This window comes from Ovis aries, chromosome 21 (assembly GCF_016772045.2).
Source record: "Ovis aries strain OAR_USU_Benz2616 breed Rambouillet chromosome 21, ARS-UI_Ramb_v3.0, whole genome shotgun sequence".
Lineage (NCBI taxonomy): Eukaryota > Metazoa > Chordata > Mammalia > Artiodactyla > Bovidae > Ovis > Ovis aries.
In genome coordinates, this window is record NC_056074.1 from 22,003,162 (window position 1) to 22,020,482 (window position 17,321).

The window sequence follows — 17,321 nt, forward strand, 5'->3', positions numbered from 1 at the left end:
TCATATATTCTCCCTCTGCTTCACCTTTTTGACTCAACTATCTTGAAGCAAATAAATGCCCGACACGTTATTTCTCCCTTACCTGTGCACATCTCTAAAAAATGTGAACATTTCCTTATATAACTATAATACCTTTATCACACGTAACTAAATTCTCAATAATTCCTTGGTATTATCTAATATCCACAAAGTGAACTTTACCATCTATCTCCCCCATTGATGCCTCATGAAGAAAAGAGCTGCTTGTTCTGGCTTATTACTATATTCCCAATGCCCAGTAGCCTTTAACACATCCTACTACTCAAAAACCAGTTCATGGAAATATAGAGATTCAACAACATCTAAGCCTAACTCCAAAGGTTCACAGAAAGAGCAGGAAGTTCAGGAAAAGGCTCTAGATTGTATGGTCATTCATTAAAGTAGAAACCTAAAACTGACTGTAGAGGTGGAATCTCATAATTAGAAATGCTCTCCCTCTAAGACATAAAACTTATTTAATGAAGCCTGTTAAGATATATAGCAGATGTCCCATTAAAACCTATGATGCAAGTTCAAGACAAATCTTACTATTTTGAAGCAGTGCAGATGTGTTTTAATAATTAGTTTCTTTAGCTGATTAGCTCTGCTGGGTCAAAATTAGGTCAATTTATACCCAAAAGTACTAAGAACTGATTCAATACCAAGGAATGAGTTTAAAATTAGTAGGCTTCAACTGTCAGGAATTTTTCAAAAGCTTTAAAAGAAGACTTAAAGAATACAATTGCAAAGAAATTGGCTCATTTTGATGTTTCTTCTTAAGCCATTAGAAAAATTTAAAGCTTAATTAAAACATAAAATGAAAACAAGGAGTACCATGAGTACTTCTTGAGAACCATGAAAGTTTGAATGGCAAACGTTTTAAAGTTTCTTTTAATAAGATCTGTATTAGCCTTAAAAAACTGTAACTTAAGACCTGTTCTAAGTATCAGTGCCGCTTAAATATGTTTCTACTGTTTATCAAGTATATCATACTTCTTTAAAATAGAAAAAAAAAAAAAAACACCAGAACTGAGAGGTAACACATAATTCAGTTTCAGTTAACTTTTATTTTCATAAAATTCTACTTTTCCTAACTTAAAATCCTAAATACCTTAACTTTTAAAAAAATTTTTCATTTACTCTTCCTAACTTACAAAGTTAAATAAGCAGACCCAGATCTACCTTCCAGATTTTTAAAGATTTATCTTTAAAAACTCAGGGTGTTTAAAACAAAGCTTTCAGGGACTTTACTTTCTAGTGTGCAAAAGACCCTCTTCTCATTCTGATATAGCTACTACAACAAAACACTGAGTAAATGGAACAACTATATTTTTCAACCATCAAAGTGCTTTGGATACAAGCCATGAAATTAAAAGACACTTAATCTTTGGAAGGAAAGTTATGACCAACCTAGATAACATATTGAAAAGCAGAGATACTACTTTGCCAACAAAGGTCCATCTAGTCAAGGCTATGGTTTTTCCAGTGGTCAGGTATGGATGTCAAAGTTGGACTGTGAAGAAAGCTGAGCACCGAAGAACTGATGCTTTTGAACTGTGGGGTTGGAGAAGACCCTTGAGAGTCCCTTGGACTACAAGGAGATCCAACCAGTCCATTCTAAAGGAGATCATCCCTGGGTGTTCTTTGGAAAGAATGATGCTGAAGCTGAAACTCCAATACTTTGGCCACCTCATCTGAAGAGTTGACTCATTGGAAAAGACTCAGATGCTGGGAGGGATTGGGGGCAGGAGGAAAAGGGGACGACAGAGGATGAGATGGCTGGATGGCATCAGCGCCTCGATGGACATGGGTTTGAGTGAACTCCAGGAGTTGGTGATGGACAGGGAAGCCTGGCATGCTGTGATTCATGGGGTCACAAAGAGTTGGACACGACTGAGCGACTGAACTGAACTGAAGAGGGATTAGCACTTCCTAGTCAAGGAAACAGTTGCTTTCACCTGCGAGCATCTATTCAATGCAGGGGCAAAGAAGCAAAAATGTCACGGCACAGGAACCTTGCTGGGACAAGGAAAAACCAACCAACTTTTAACGGCCAAGTCTGGGGTAGTATGGTGCACTGGATTCTGGAAAATTCTCAAAGGCTTGGCTAGTCCTCTCTGCAAGCTAAGAAAGTTGATGAAGCTGGTGCTTATACTAGAAAGTAGGAAGAGAGAGGTTTTCTTGTGGTGTTTAGATCTCAAAGCCAAAATCATCTGCAACCACACGGTTCACCGGCACCATTAGCCTGGTCTTGCTATTCAGCTCTCTTGTTATTCCACGAACTCTTGTCCAGGAAGATGAGGCAGTTTGTTTCAGGTACCTCAAGAAAATCCATGTATATGAACAATAACCCTGTTTCCAACTAACCCTGAGAGTAAAATATCCTCTTCTCAAACAGAAGGCTCAACTACACTGTTAACTCTTCAAAACTCAAGCTGAAACCCAACCATTACTATGTCTATGGTCAATCAAAAAAAAAAGCACAATGTGAGAATTGTGAGTTATCTTATTTGGGGCAAAATGAGGACTAAAGCCCAGGAGACAGCATCTTAAGACAGCTCTGAGGAACTGCTTTGAAGAAATGGGGTGGGGAGGGTTAGTACACGTCATTTTGGTGAAGGGGGACACGTGCAGTCAAGGACACATTTGGGCAGAGGGTTGCTGCTAGTCACGAGAAAGCTGTTGCTAGCCATGAGGGACAGATGTCTCCTTCAATGATTTTAGTGCTTTTCTAGATAAGAGGGATGCCAAGAAACTGGTCTCATAAAATCTTACCAAAATATCTATCTGTACGCCTCTGTCTTTCCCAGAGCACAGAGGGCATCATTCCACTCTGAACTCTTTTATAGAGTGTTGAAGGTCAGCGACTGCAATGGCTAGTGACCTTGCAGAGGCAGAAGGCAACTGACAATTTTTGACTGGCATCATGAACCATGCCAAACCCAGATCAGAACCTTTCCTCACCCCTCTAATCCCTTGCTCTAAAATGAGAGACCCTTCAAAAATCAGATCTCCTAAACCTTACAAATATCTTGATTTTGTTTTCCTCCCTAAAGTCAGCTCTATTTTGATGGTCTTTCCATGAAGCTGGAATGAGGGAGAGGTCTAATTTTATGCTCAAGACCAAGTAAATTAACTGCAGTGGAATCTAGATCCAATCAAGCTCAACTTCAGATTAGATAAAAGGGATCAGGCCCTCAGAGTAGCTACCAGACAGAGGTAAGTGGAGATCTTTGTAGGTGAAAATATTAGATAAGTCTGTACTATCTTTTAACTTGGGCTGGTCAAAAAGTTAGTTCAGATTTTTCTATGTGATCTTATTTAAAAAACCGGAACAAACTTTTTGGCCAATGCAACACAATGAGTAGCATAAAATACAAAGTTATGAAAAATGAGAAGAAATAGGAAAATCTGACCCACAGTCAAAAGAAACAGCAATAGAAGCAGAATCACAGGCAGCTCATAGAATCACTAAATAGATCTTAAAAGAATTATTATATATATGTTAAGCGATTGAGATAAAAAGATTAACCAAAGTGGTTAGAAAGATGAAATGTAACTCAAAAAAATCAAAATAAGAATGATAGAACTAAAAAAGATGATATTTAAAATGAAAATATTTATTGGTGACCTTAGCAATAGAAAGAATACAGATAAAGAAAAGACTAGCAAATTAAAAATTAGGTGAACAAAAATTATGCCAAAGTCAAGTTATTACATGGCTATCATACCTCAGCTTTTCTGTCGGTCTTTACATCCTTGGAAATAGGATAGGCTTTCTTGTTTAAAATACAAATCTTTTTTTTTTTTTGGGGGGGGGGGGGCAATGAGTTTTTATCTTTCTTTGTCATGAAATCTTGGCTATAAAATCTGATCACCAACTATAATTTTTCCATCAGAAAAATACCTCACTTCTGAGCCCCCAAACTCAGACCACACTATTCATCCCTCTATATTCCTATCTTCACTATTCATACTACAAAATTTTACATTGTTATCAAGATTTTTAAAGTTACATTAAAAACCAAATAGCTCTCAAATGCCACTGAACTCATGCACTTTGATAAAATTCAAAATAAAGACTTTATTGTAAGAGATCATTAAATCCAAAATAAAGGTTACTAAATCCAAATATTTAAAAAGTCTGATTTTTTAAATTTAATCCACTGTTTTATGTTTAACAAGTGCAGTAAAAAAAAAAATTGCTGGAAAATTATTCTTCTTTAAATGAAGTTTAAAGACATATTAAGGAAAGTTTATACAAACTGAACATTATTAGTCCATGCTTTTATAGAGGTAGAATAAAAGAAAACATAATGCTAAAATTAAGGTATAAAAATCATTGCTTTAAGAGATGATGTATTAAATAAAAAATCTTTACATGTCAAAGACATTATTGAGCATGTAATCTGATAAAACCAGCTTAATTATTTTCATTTTTAAGGTATAAACAACTCATTTTTATATGAAGGGAACTATAAGAAGTCATTTAATGTATAGGATTAGGAAAAAGGATGCTTTTCTGTATCTTTATGGAGCTTATTCAGAAAGATATCAATATAAATGCTGCTAGAATACAGAGTAAGAGAATTAACACAATTATATAAATGGCATTAAAAAATAAACCTAAACTCACAAGATAAAACACACTGGTTCTAAATGATATAGCCTTAAATCATTTGCTTCTGAACACCTATGAACTTTCCATGAAAATAATGTTCACTTACTGCAAGGTTAGACAGGCTGATATGATAGCTCGGAGGTCAGTTGCTAACTAAAGCTGCATACCTCATCATAAGACTAAAAGTGATTTGACCTTAACTGTGGATAATACCTTATGATTCAGTAAAAAATGCTCAGGAAACTGCTGTGTATGTGTCACCAGCATTCACTGGAAAATTATCCTTCAGTCATTACAGACAACCAAGACCTAAATCAAACCCTTTACGATTACACAGTGGAAGTGACAAATAGATTCAAGGGATTAGATCTGATAGAGGGCCTGAAGATCTATGGATGGAGGTTCCTGACGTTGTACAGGAGGCAAGGGATCAAGACCATCCTCAAGGAAAAGAAATGCAAAAAGGCTGTCTGAGGAGGCCTTACAAATAGCTGTGAAAAGAAGAGAAGCAAAAAGCAAAGGAGAAAATATCCATCTGAATACCCATCTGAATGCAGAGTTCCAAAGAATAGCAAGGAGAGATAAGAAAGCCTCCTTCAGCAATCAATGCAAAGAAATAGAGGAAAGCAATAGAATGGGAAAGTCTAGAGATCTCTTTAAGAAAATTCGAGATTCCAAGAGAACATTTCATGCAAAGATGGGCTCAATCAAGGACAGAAATGGTATGGCCCTAACAGAAGCAGAAGATATTAAGAAGAGGTGGCAAGGATACACAGAAGAACTGTACAAAAAAGAGCTTCACAACCCAGATAATCATGATGGTGTGATCACCAACATAGAGGCAGACATCTTAGAATATGAAGTCAAGTGGGCCTTAGGAAGCATCATTACGAACAAAGCTAGTGGAGGTGATGGGATTCCAGTTCAGCTAATTCAAATCCTAAAAGATGATGTTGTGAAAGTGCTGCACTCAATATGCCAGCAAATTTGGAAAACTCAGCAGCAGCCACAGGATTGGAAAAGGTCAGTTTTCAGTCTAGTCCCAAAGAAAGGCAATGCCAAAGAATTCAAAATACTGCAAAACTGCACTCATCTCCCACACTAGCATGCTGCTGCTGCAAAGTTGCTTCAGTCGTGTCCGACTCTGTACGACTACATAGATGGCAGCCCACCAGGCTCCACTGTCCCTGGGATTCTCCAAGCAAAAACACTGGAGTGGGTTGCCATTTCCTTCTCCAGTGCATGAAAGTGAAAAGTGAAAGTGAAGTCGCTCAAATGTGTCCGATTCTTTGTGACCCCATGGACTGTAGCCTACCGGGCTCCTCCATCCATGGGATTTTCCAGGCAAGAGTACTGGACTGGACTGCCATTGCCTTCTCCACAACACTAACATAGTAATGCTCAAAATCCTCCAAGCCAGGCTTCAACAGTATGTGGACCGTGAACTTCCAGAGGTTCAAGCTTGTTTTAGAAAAGGCAGAGGAACCAGAGATCAAATTGCCAACATCTGCTGGATCATGGAAAAAGCAAGAGAGTTCCAGAAAAACATCTATTTCTGCTTTACTGACTGTGCCAAAGTCACTGTGTGGACCACAACAAACTGGAAAATACTTAGAGAGATGGGAATACCAGACCACCTGACCTGCCTCCTGAGAAATCTGTATGCAGGTCAAGAAGCACCAGTTAGAACTAGACATGGAACAACAGACTGGTTCCAAATAGGAAAAGGAGTATATCAAGGATGTCTACCGTCACCCTGCTTATTTCACTTCTATGCAGAATACATCATGACAAACACTGGGCTGGATGAAGCACAAGCTGGAATCAAGATTGCTGGGAGAAATATCAATAACCTCAGATACGCAGATGACACCACCCTTATGGCAGAAAGTGAAGAAGAACTAAAGAGTCTCTTGATGAAAGTGGAAGATGAGAGTGAAAAAGTTGGCTTAAAACTCAACATTCAGAAAATTAAGATAATGGCATCTGGTCTCGTCACTTCACGGGAAATAGATGGGGAAACAGTGGAAACAGTGGAAACAGTGACAGACTTTATATTTTGGGGCTCCAAAAGCACTGCAGATTGTGACTGCAGCCAGGATATTAAAAGACACTTGCTCCTTGGAAGGAAAGTTATGACCAACCTAGACAGCATATTAAAAAGCAGAGACATCACTTTGATGACAAGGGTCCATATAGTCTTGTGCTGCAGTCCATGGGGTTGCAAAGAGTCGGACACGACTGAGCGACTGAACTGAAGGCTCAAAACATTTACATACAAATACTGCACCATGCTATATTCCGCAAAACATAAAGTCTGGTAATGCAAAATGTTAAATGGTAAATGTTAAAATGGTAATGCAAAATCAGAAATGCTATCAAATTTCTTTTGTGGTGTGGATATGTGTCTGTGTGTATGCTGGCGGAGGAGACTGCAAAGAAAAGATATTTTCCATTAAAGGCTCTAACAAACTTGAGAAAGCCATCTAAAAGCACTATCAGTTTACAGCACACACGCAATCAAAATTAAATGCAAAGAGGGTGTTCTAAGCATCTAGTTTGAAAAATGCAATTTCCTCCAATGTATTAATTAGGCCACAAATTGAGAATCTCACTAATAAATAAATGGTTATGCATATATTTAAAATGGGCTTAACCACTCAGAGAAATTCTCTTATTTTTTAGCTATGCATTCAGGTTTCAAGCACAAGAAATAGAGTTTAATGTATCTGAAGGTTTGTATTTGGCAATACAAAACTGGGTACTGTTCTCTTCAGTCTAAGAAAGCCATACCTCTTCCTCCCCAGGGTAACTTTCTCAATCTCTTTACCAGGCATTGCTTTTTATTTCCCATATTTTAATTAATTTTTCTGATTATGTAACTGAATAACTAAATTCCAATTAGACACTCATCCTCTTAATACCTTTGTTAATGGATTATTCCCAAGTAACCAGGCAAATAATCTAAAAAGTAGCCTTGAAGACTAGGCTTGCAGAGTAGCTCCAGACACTTGTTAAGTGAAGAGGGTAAGGAGTTGGCACTCCATCAAAGAGCAAATGCTAAATGCCAGGCTGGATGAAGCACAAGCTGGAATCAAGATTGCCAGAGAAATATCAATAACCTCAGATATGCAGATGATACCACCCTTATGGCAGAAAGCAAAGAGGAACAAAAGAGCCTCTTGATGAAGGTGAAAAGGAGAGTGAAATAGCTGGCTTAAAACAACATTCAAAAAACTAAGATTATGGCATCTAGTCCCATCTCCTCATAGCAAATAGATGCGGAAACAATGGAAACAGTGACAGACTATTTTCTTGGGCTCTAGGGTCCATACAATCAAAGTTATGGTTTTTGCAATAGTCTAATACGGATATGAGAGTTGGGCCTAAAGAAGGATAAGCAATGAACAATTGATGCTTTCAAACTGTGCTGTTGGAGAAGGCTCTTGAGAGTCCCTTGGACTGCAAGGAGATCAAACACCCAGGAGATCAGTCCTGGGTGTTCTTTGGAAGGACTGATGCTGAAGCTGAAGCCCCAGTACTCTGGCCACCTGATGTGAAGAGCCAACTCATTGGAAAAGACCCTGATGCTGGGAAAGATTGAAGGCAGGAGGAGAAGGGGATGACAGAGGACGAGAAGGCTGGATGGTATCACTGATGCAATGGACATGAGTTTGAACAAGCTCTGGGAGATGGTGAAGGACAGGGAAGCCTGGTGGCAAAAGTTGGATACAAGTGAGTGACTAAACAACGACAACAAAAGAGCAAAAGATAACTGGAGTAGATATGGGTGGATGGTTGAGATTCACAAACAATGAAAATGCAATACAAGCATTAGGCCACAAAATCTCACTCAAGTCAGGTTCATGTCAGAGTAACATACTTGGAAGGAAAGGAAGGTTTTACAAAATGTACATGATTAATCAAACAACTATAAGCTTACTCTGACAGAGTAAAGAGAAGATTTTTCTAAGATATACTTTTTCTTTGCTGCAAAGAGGATGGGCTATGGGGCTTATTGTATCCTATGAGCCAGTCAGTCCTACCCCTGACGAAGAGCACACTGATCATACACATTCTCTTCCCTCTCCCTCTCAACAACTGCTAGATTACTGGCTAGGAATAAGATTTTCAAACCTGTTTCAAATAGAGAACATGCAACCTCCTGTCTTTCACACCTGGAAGAACTCATTCATAACGTTTCTCAATGTTCCTTTAATAGTTTGTATGATCCCACTATGAAAGTTTCTTTGGGTTAGGAAAGAGTAAGTGTATTTCTCAAGATATTACAGTAATTTATCTTTTTCTTCACCCATAACATGGGAATATTAGTATCCATGTCAGCTAATCATTATGCAAACTAAACGAAATAATGCTTTTAAAGTGATTATCACATTGCCTAACATACAAATGCCTGCTAGATAGTATCATCATCAAAGATAATTTATATTGACTATCTGACCACACAGTATCAGAAGAGTTAGCATAAATGTTGAGTACTAAAATTTTTATCTTCAATACCTGGCAGGCAGCCAATAAATATGATTTGAGACTATACATTCCTCTCAAGGTGAGTTACAGAACTATGTTATTTAGCAGTGTGATCACACACATACGCATCCCTTCCAATCTCCTGCCACTTTCTCTCAAACTCCGGGCCAGTCTCAATCCAGACTTTTACATTAAAATCATTCAGGCAAGCTGGGAATAAAAATGTAATTCTAAATGGTTCTTCATAGATATGGAACTCCAAATGTACAAGGACAAATGCAGCAGCACCTATTTGATACATTATATTTCAACATAAATATTTTCATTACAATCTTTGGATTAAACAGACTACCAGTTTTTTTCCCTTTTTTCATTCTATTTTACTCTTTAAGCATACAAAATAAAACTAAGATCATCAAAGGATAAATACAATTTTTTTTAACATAAAGCTTCTTTCTTGTACTCTATTCCAAATAACAACAGAAATAATTCTATATAGGTATCTCCTGCTTTTCAAAAGTTCACTTTACACCATGTCCCTTTTACAAAAGACCTACATTATTCTGTTTTCCCTAACAGAAATAAATTTGAAGAGGATTTTTGCTTTTACAAAAGAAGGTGAAAAGCAAAAGTAGCATTCAGTGTTTGTTTTGGAGAGTGCCACACTCCTTTCCCAGGATTCACACTAGGCATCTCAGCATCAAGCCACAAGAGTTATGAATTGCATCTACACTTTATATCAATTTAGCTTATGTATCTTTAGCAAGATGTGTTCAAAGGTAACGTTCTTCGCTTTACACCATTTCAGCTTACAAAAAGTTTCACAGAACACTCTACTTTCAGATAGCAAGGGAACCCAGCTTATGTGTTATGATACTTTCTCCAGCCTAACACTTCTGTGGCTAAAAGTATTTTCCAAGACTTTCTGTAACTAGGGTACGACATAATCTGCATTCAGCTATGCGGAGGTGTTGAATGAAGACTTGTAAGGAGGAACTGGACAGCATGGGTCGGGTTGGGGGTGGAGGACAGGAACAGAATGGTAGTGAAGTGGTTATTCATCTGGGGCTGTCAGTGGTGGCTACCTGAGTGGGCCAGGGGTACTGGGGCTTATAAGGCCTGCAGTGGGGAAGATAGCTTTTATAGCAGGCCAGTTCTAAGGTGGTGTGGTTCTATAAGTTGTTTCTGGAAGTTCAAAATGTAGCCTATCCTTTAGCTCTGCCTTTGTGTCTGGAAATCCTCTTATTTTCTTTAGTAAATTATTCCTGCTTAAACAAGCTTATCTGGATTCTGTTGTCACTAAGAACCTTGACCAATACTCAGAAAATAAAAAACATTTCAATGAAACTCAATAAACTCATCTGATAAAGTTCAAAAATATGCACAACTAAAAACAAACACAGTTTTGAGGTCTTCACCAGTTTCATATTTGCTCTACTTTGATTTGTGCGGAGGTCATTGCAAGTAGATTTGAAATAATATTATTTAATAGTAGTGGTAATACAACAAGTAACTTCTAAGAATTACTTTATAGATCAATGGCCATTAATCAAGAGGTCTCTTTTAGACAGTCTCTTCAGCAAGCAGTGTAGGCAAAGTTGGACAGTCACATGTAAATCAATGAAATCAGAACATATTCTCACACCATACTCAAAAACAAACTCAAAACGGCTCAAAGATTTAAACATAAGACATGACCCCATAAAACTAGAAGGGAATGTAGGCAAGATATTCTCTCACATAAACTGTACCACTGTTTTCTTAGGGCAGTCTCCCAAGACAATGGAAGTAAAAGGAAAAATAAACAAATGGGACCTAATCAAACATGAGCTTTTGCACAGCAAACGAAACCATAAGCAAAAGAAAAAATAACCTACAGACTGGGAGAAAATATTTGCAAAGATGACAACCACCACCACCACCACCACCACCAAGGGACTAATATCCAAACTATACAAACAGCTCATGCAACTCAGTAACAAAAAAACCAACTCAATCAAAAAATGGGCAGAAGACCTAAATAAACGACCTAAATAAGGACCTAAATTTCTCCAAAGACGACATACAGATGGCTGACAGGCACATGAAAAGATGCTCAATATCACTAATTATTAGAGGAATGTAAATCAAATTTCAGTCGGTAAAGAGTCTGCCTGCAATGCGGGTGCCCTGGGTTTGATCCCTGGCTTGGGAAGATCCCCTGGAGAAGGAAATGGCAACCCACTCCAGAATTCTTGCCTGGAGAATTCCATGGACAGAGGAGCCTGGTGGGCTACAGTCCATGCGGTCACAAAGAGTCGGACATGACTGAATGACTAACTTTCACTTTTCAAATCAAAACTACAAGGTACCAGCTCACACCAGTCAGAGTGGTCACCATTAAAAATCTAAAAATAACAAATGCTGGAGAGGGTGTGGAGAAAAGGGAATCCTCCTACATTGTTGGGGGCAATGTACATTGGTATAGCTACTATGGAAAGCCTACGGAGGTTGCTAAAAAAACTAAAAATAGAGCTACCATATGATTCAGCAATCCCACTCCTAGGCACTTATCTAGAAAAAATTACAACTCAAAAAGATACACGTACCCCGATGTTTGTAATAGCACTATTCATAGTAACCAAAACATGAAAGCAACCTAAATGTCGACAGATGAATGGATAAAAAAGATGAGGTACAGATATACACAACGGAATACTCCTTAGCCACAGAAAAAGAATGAGATAATGCCATTTGCAGCAACAAGGATGGACCTAGAGATTGTCATACTAACTGAAATAAGTCAGAGGACAAATATCATATGACATCAATTATATGTGGCATCTAAAATATGACACAAATGAAATTACCTACAAAACAGAAACAGACCCGTGGATACAGAGAACAGACTGTGGTTTGGTGTAGTGGGGAGGGATGGAGTGGGTGGTTGGGATTAGCAGACGCAAAGTATTATATACAGAATGGATAAACAACACGGTCCTACCGTATACCACAGGGAACTATATTCAACATCGTATAATAAACCACAAAGAAAAAGAATGTGTATATATGTATAACTGAATCACTCTGCTGTACAGCAGAAATTAACACATTTGTAGATCAACCACACTTCAATAAAATAATTTTTTTAAAAAACGAGGTCATTTTTAACACTCAAGGATTATGAATATCAAAACACAAAGTCTAGGAGTTAAAAGCTGGAGTCTGTAATTTCAACTGACCAAAATAACTTCAGTTTTTATTAATAAAAAGCAGAATTACAAAGTATGGGATAAACAAATGGGAAAAATGAAATTTTGTTTTTCACCAATTAAATACATGAATATAACGGGTGCTTAACAATAATAAGTCTGGGATTTAGATATTTTTTTAAACTATAAAACCAACTTCGATTAAAAAAAAGACTTTCTCATAACATCAAAAAAATAGCTAAAACATTTTTGGATATAAAATAATTATTGGCTCAAAATGAACTGAAAAAACTCTTAAAGAAATCACATAATCTTTTGTACGTTGATCTGAACAAATTATTTAAAAGAATCAGGTTGAAGAGTCAAAGTTTACGTGACCATAATCTGTTTCACAGTTTCTGATGATAGTTTTCAATAAAAATTTTCATTTTGAAGATATAATTAGTATTTTTTAAACCATGTAATTAAATTTTAAAATGACAAAAATATACCTATAATACCTATGTAAATTTATACATTGGTAAGGAAAGGTCTACATTTTGTTAACATTCTGTCTCCTGGTAAAGGTATATACTGTAAACTTAGTGTTAATACACATTTAGAAATTATTTAAGAAAAATTAATATATTTTAGTAATAACATTTCTGGCTACATTGTAGGTGTTTTCTCATATTATATCTCACTAATCTATATAACTAGTCTTCAACACAGAAAGAATAACCATTTTTCTTAAAGCAGTTAATTAGTCTGCAGTACTTATTACCTAGGTAAGCTGAACAAAGAAACTATGGAGTGGCAGAACCAAATGTGAATCTAGATTTGTCTAACTTTTCTAAAGCAACTACTTATTTCTATTAGAGCAGGCTGAATCTTTCAAGACAGGTACGCCATCAGTTTCTTCATTATTTTTCTCACAGGAATATAAAATATTATACCAAATAATCATCTTATTTCCATCTAAATTGAGTGTTAAGAGTCAGTGAGAGGAGCAGGACATTTCACTTTTATCTCTGAAGATAAAGTTGAGTGCTCTCCATTAATTATATGATAAGTAACAGTGAAGAGTTTATACAGAAATATCACTATGTAAACATGGTTTCCTAATACTTTCTCTTCTCAACTTTCTGACATCTACTGACTTATTAAAACAGATCTATTCAACAGACAGATTCGATAGACTGTCAAAGGCAATAGTCTTTTTCATTTATCACAAACCTGGTAATTAATTCATTAGCCTGCCAATCAACCACACTACTAGAGAGATTTGTGAAAGTAGAATGAAACAGCTTACCGTGCACAATGATGTCTCTGTGATTTTTAGGGTAAAATCTGAAGAAAATTCCAAATCTGAAACAGATGTCGTATGACAATCTATATGCTACCCATTAAAAAAACAGTAGAGGGAAGGAAAAATAGTAAAAACAAAATCAGAAACACATAAATTTTTTCTTTTTATGCAAAAAAATTACTATAAACCAATGCTTTGTAAACTTTAATCACCCACACTCTACTTTGGGGATTATTTATAAACTTAAGGGCTACTAGCACTAATATTTAATTACGTCTACTTTAAATCAAATCAGTATTTTTTACTTAGACTGGTTATACGAATAATATATACAAATTATGGCTCTGTTGTGCTAAAGTTTTTTCTAAGATAGATTAAAATACTCTCAAATAAAAAGTGTTTTCCTGTGTTCCAACTAAAATCATTTTGTAAACCACCACTGGTACACATTCGCAATAAATTATGTGTGGTAAATCAATCTTTATTGTAGGAAATGCCAACTTGAAAACACATGCTATTTAAAAGAATAAGGTGTTTTAGAATTCATTTTTGTAAGTGCATTTGAAGTTTGTTAGATATTAAGAACAACCATAACAATTCCAACCAATGAACAAAATCAACTATGAAGATTCACTTCAGGGAAAAAAAATGGCCAAATATTCTTATTTTCCTGTTCTGTCCTAGTTCAAAGTCTTCTCCATTTCACTATGGACAGGAGATGGACTTGGGTACAGCAGTGTGACCAAAGGATGCTGTGCTGTGAAGGCTCTCATTGGCATCTGGCTGACCATGAATAGGTTATAACACAGTGAACACAATTCACACGACTACTTGAGGCATTATTCTATTTTAAACAGCGAGAAAATTTTAAAGAAGCTACACTGTGGTTGCCTTTTATTTATAACAGAATTGGGGAATACAGAACAGGCAACATTTACCTAAACAAACAAAAAGAGAAAGGCTATGTATACTTTTTAAACACCTTTGTTTATCAGTCCTAAATTTTCTATTTCAACTATTTTATTTACCCATAGCATTTTCAGGAATTAAGCCAAGAAATAACTAGAAAGAGAAATTAGCACCACGACATGGGACCCTTCTCTTTCTGTTCTGTCTTAAGATTGAATTGGCTATAACCATACATCCTTTCCTGAGTGGAAGAATCCAAATAAATCCTTTACACTCAGTGTACCAGGGCACTGAACAGTCCTATAGTCATTAACCATGCTATATTTTTTCTTAAAAGCTGAATGCAAGTTTAATCAGCTTGTTTTCTTGTTGAGAAACTTTACATATTAATTTAAGACTTTATCCACTTAAGAAAATTAATGAACTTTTACTGATTATCTGTTGAATACTTTGTGCCAAGAATAATTATTGATACTATGAAAGTAACAGTGTGACTAAAAAGAGACAGTGTTCTGAATTTAACACTAAACAAGCTATATTTATTTAATTATACAATTGAAATAGATAAATTAAGGAGTCTTTCACCAAAACCAACAGTACTATCACTAACTGCAAAATTACTCAACCTATGCAAATGTGACATAGCAAATTGTCAATAAAACTAGAGATTAACATGGTGAAGAATATAAAATTAAAATAGCAGGGTTTTAGTCTCATGGACATAGTCTCTATAATTACTTAATCTGAACAGGCTGGAAGAAATCTGAATGAGAAGTTAAACTGTGTGAAATATATATGAATGAATAACCTGGCTGTAAATAAGAAGCTTACAACTAAGGGGAGGAGGTGGTGGTGAAACAGAAATGACAATACCACAGGACTTTCTGCCTTTACTAAATCAATGATTCAAGCTTTCAGTGTAAGAAACTTTACTGCATAAAGAGAAGTGATTCCAAACGGACAGCACAGTCAACTGGTAAATATTATGACATCAAGTTGCTTTAATTAAAATGAAGAATGATTAGTTTTGAAGACCCATACTTAAAATCAATTCATTAATTTGAAATACTAATCTCATAAATGAAAAATAAGAAAAAGCCACACCATTAAAGAAAATTAGTACAGTACCCACCTTAATACTAAAGGCATCTGAAATAAGTGTCTTTGGATCTAAAATATCCACCACAGCCTCTGGAATGACTGCTTTCTTCATGCAGGACATGTTGAAGCCATAGACGTCATCCCAAAAAGCAATTCTGTCAGCATGCTTATTCATATCACTTACTGCCACAAGGCTGATAGTGCAAATATCAGGGTAGACTGTAACAAATAAAACACCCAACAATTTAGTATTATCTCCCTTTATAACAAAATACAATCATTAAGGCTAAACAGAAATACCAAATCCAAAATAGAGATTACTAGCAATTGATTACTAGCAATGGAGGGTAGGAAGATTAAAATAAGGATTTCAATGATGAGCTCCTATTCAAATTATTTTAAAAGGGTGACACAATCTTGAATTTATTAATATTAAACATGCTGACTGTAAAAAGGTACTAGATTTTTACCTTATATGTTCCTCTGAAATGTGTGAAGACAAGTCATTTCTAAAGATGTTATGTGACATGTAAAGAAAATTATGGGACAGAATTTTATAGTTGTATAGGAGACCAGTTCATATTACCCTCTCTTATTTATTATAAAAGGTAAATATTTAGGAGCACTCAATATGTGCCAATAAGCTACTAATTTACAGACTGTGGATACATGACCCTACTCAAACTTACATTTATACAATTTTGACAAATAAACTGACAATTATTTGTGATGTAATAAATACTAAGAAAGCGGAAGCATAAGGTATTAAGAGACCTACAGAAAAGAAAAAAAAAAAAAAAAACCCAGCTAACTCAGGTTTGTTTATGGCAGGGAAACAAGGATATTATTACAATGAGCGCTGAAGAACAAGCAAGTTTGGAACAGGGAGGGGGAGATAGGTTCTAGATAGGGTGGGCAGTGGGCATCTAGGAGCATAGTACACTCCAACTTGAGAGGAATAAGAAAGGAATACTAAGTTACAAAGGTAAGTAGAAACCAAAAGAAATAAAGCCAGTGCTGAGTAAACCACGTTAATAAACTGGACTTTATTCTGAGAATAAGGATAACCCAGTGAAAAATTTTATATGAAGAAGCACCTGGTCAAATTTTGGTTTCAGAAAAGCCACCTGGAGTGCAATGTGGAGAATAAATGGTAGGAAGCAAGACTTAAGAAAGAGGCACTTGTAATAACTGAGCTGATCTGAGGTAGAGTGACGGCTGTGGGAATGGAGAGGAGGGATACAGTCCAGGGAAGTTTAGGAGGCAGAACTTACAGACTAAGACAGGCTGGCTATGAAAGCGAGAAACAGGGAAGAGGCAAGGATGACACGATTTATACTCAGTGACTGGGCAAACTATGGTACTAATCAGGGGAACAGGGAATAAAATAAGGGCAGATTCAAGAGGACTATGAGAGTTTAATGCTTAGACAAATAGGTAAAAATTCCCAATCACCAGCTGATACATAGGCCTGGAATTCAACAGAGGTGATCTGGATTCAATGCCAAGCGAGTAAGTGTTGAGAGGTAGGGGAATAGTGTGTTCAGAGAAGACTCTTCCTTTTTATTTCCTTAGTTTTGGCTGTGCTGGTTTCCACTGCTGTGTGGCCTTTCCTGTAGTTTCGGAGAACGGGGGCTACTCTCTAGTTGTGGTGCGTGGGCTTCTCACTGCGGGGGCCTCTTTTGTTGCGGAGCATGGGCTC

At 36.4% G+C, this 17,321-nt stretch overlaps 1 protein-coding gene across 3 annotated transcripts in view; it reads right to left on the reverse strand.

The window, feature by feature from the left end:
• The window catches only part of PRMT3 (protein arginine methyltransferase 3), a 138,455-nt gene that overhangs the window by 38,145 nt on the left and 82,989 nt on the right, over window positions 1–17,321 (reverse strand). For all 3 annotated transcript variants that reach the window (XM_004019444.5, XM_012101765.4, XM_060403971.1), the window contains 2 exons: window positions 15,651–15,838; window positions 13,613–13,699 (listed from right to left, as the gene is read on the reverse strand). In XM_004019444.5, coding sequence (XP_004019493.2) covers window positions 13,613–13,699; window positions 15,651–15,838 — 275 coding nt within the window. The remainder of the gene's footprint in view (window positions 1–13,612; window positions 13,700–15,650; window positions 15,839–17,321) is intronic.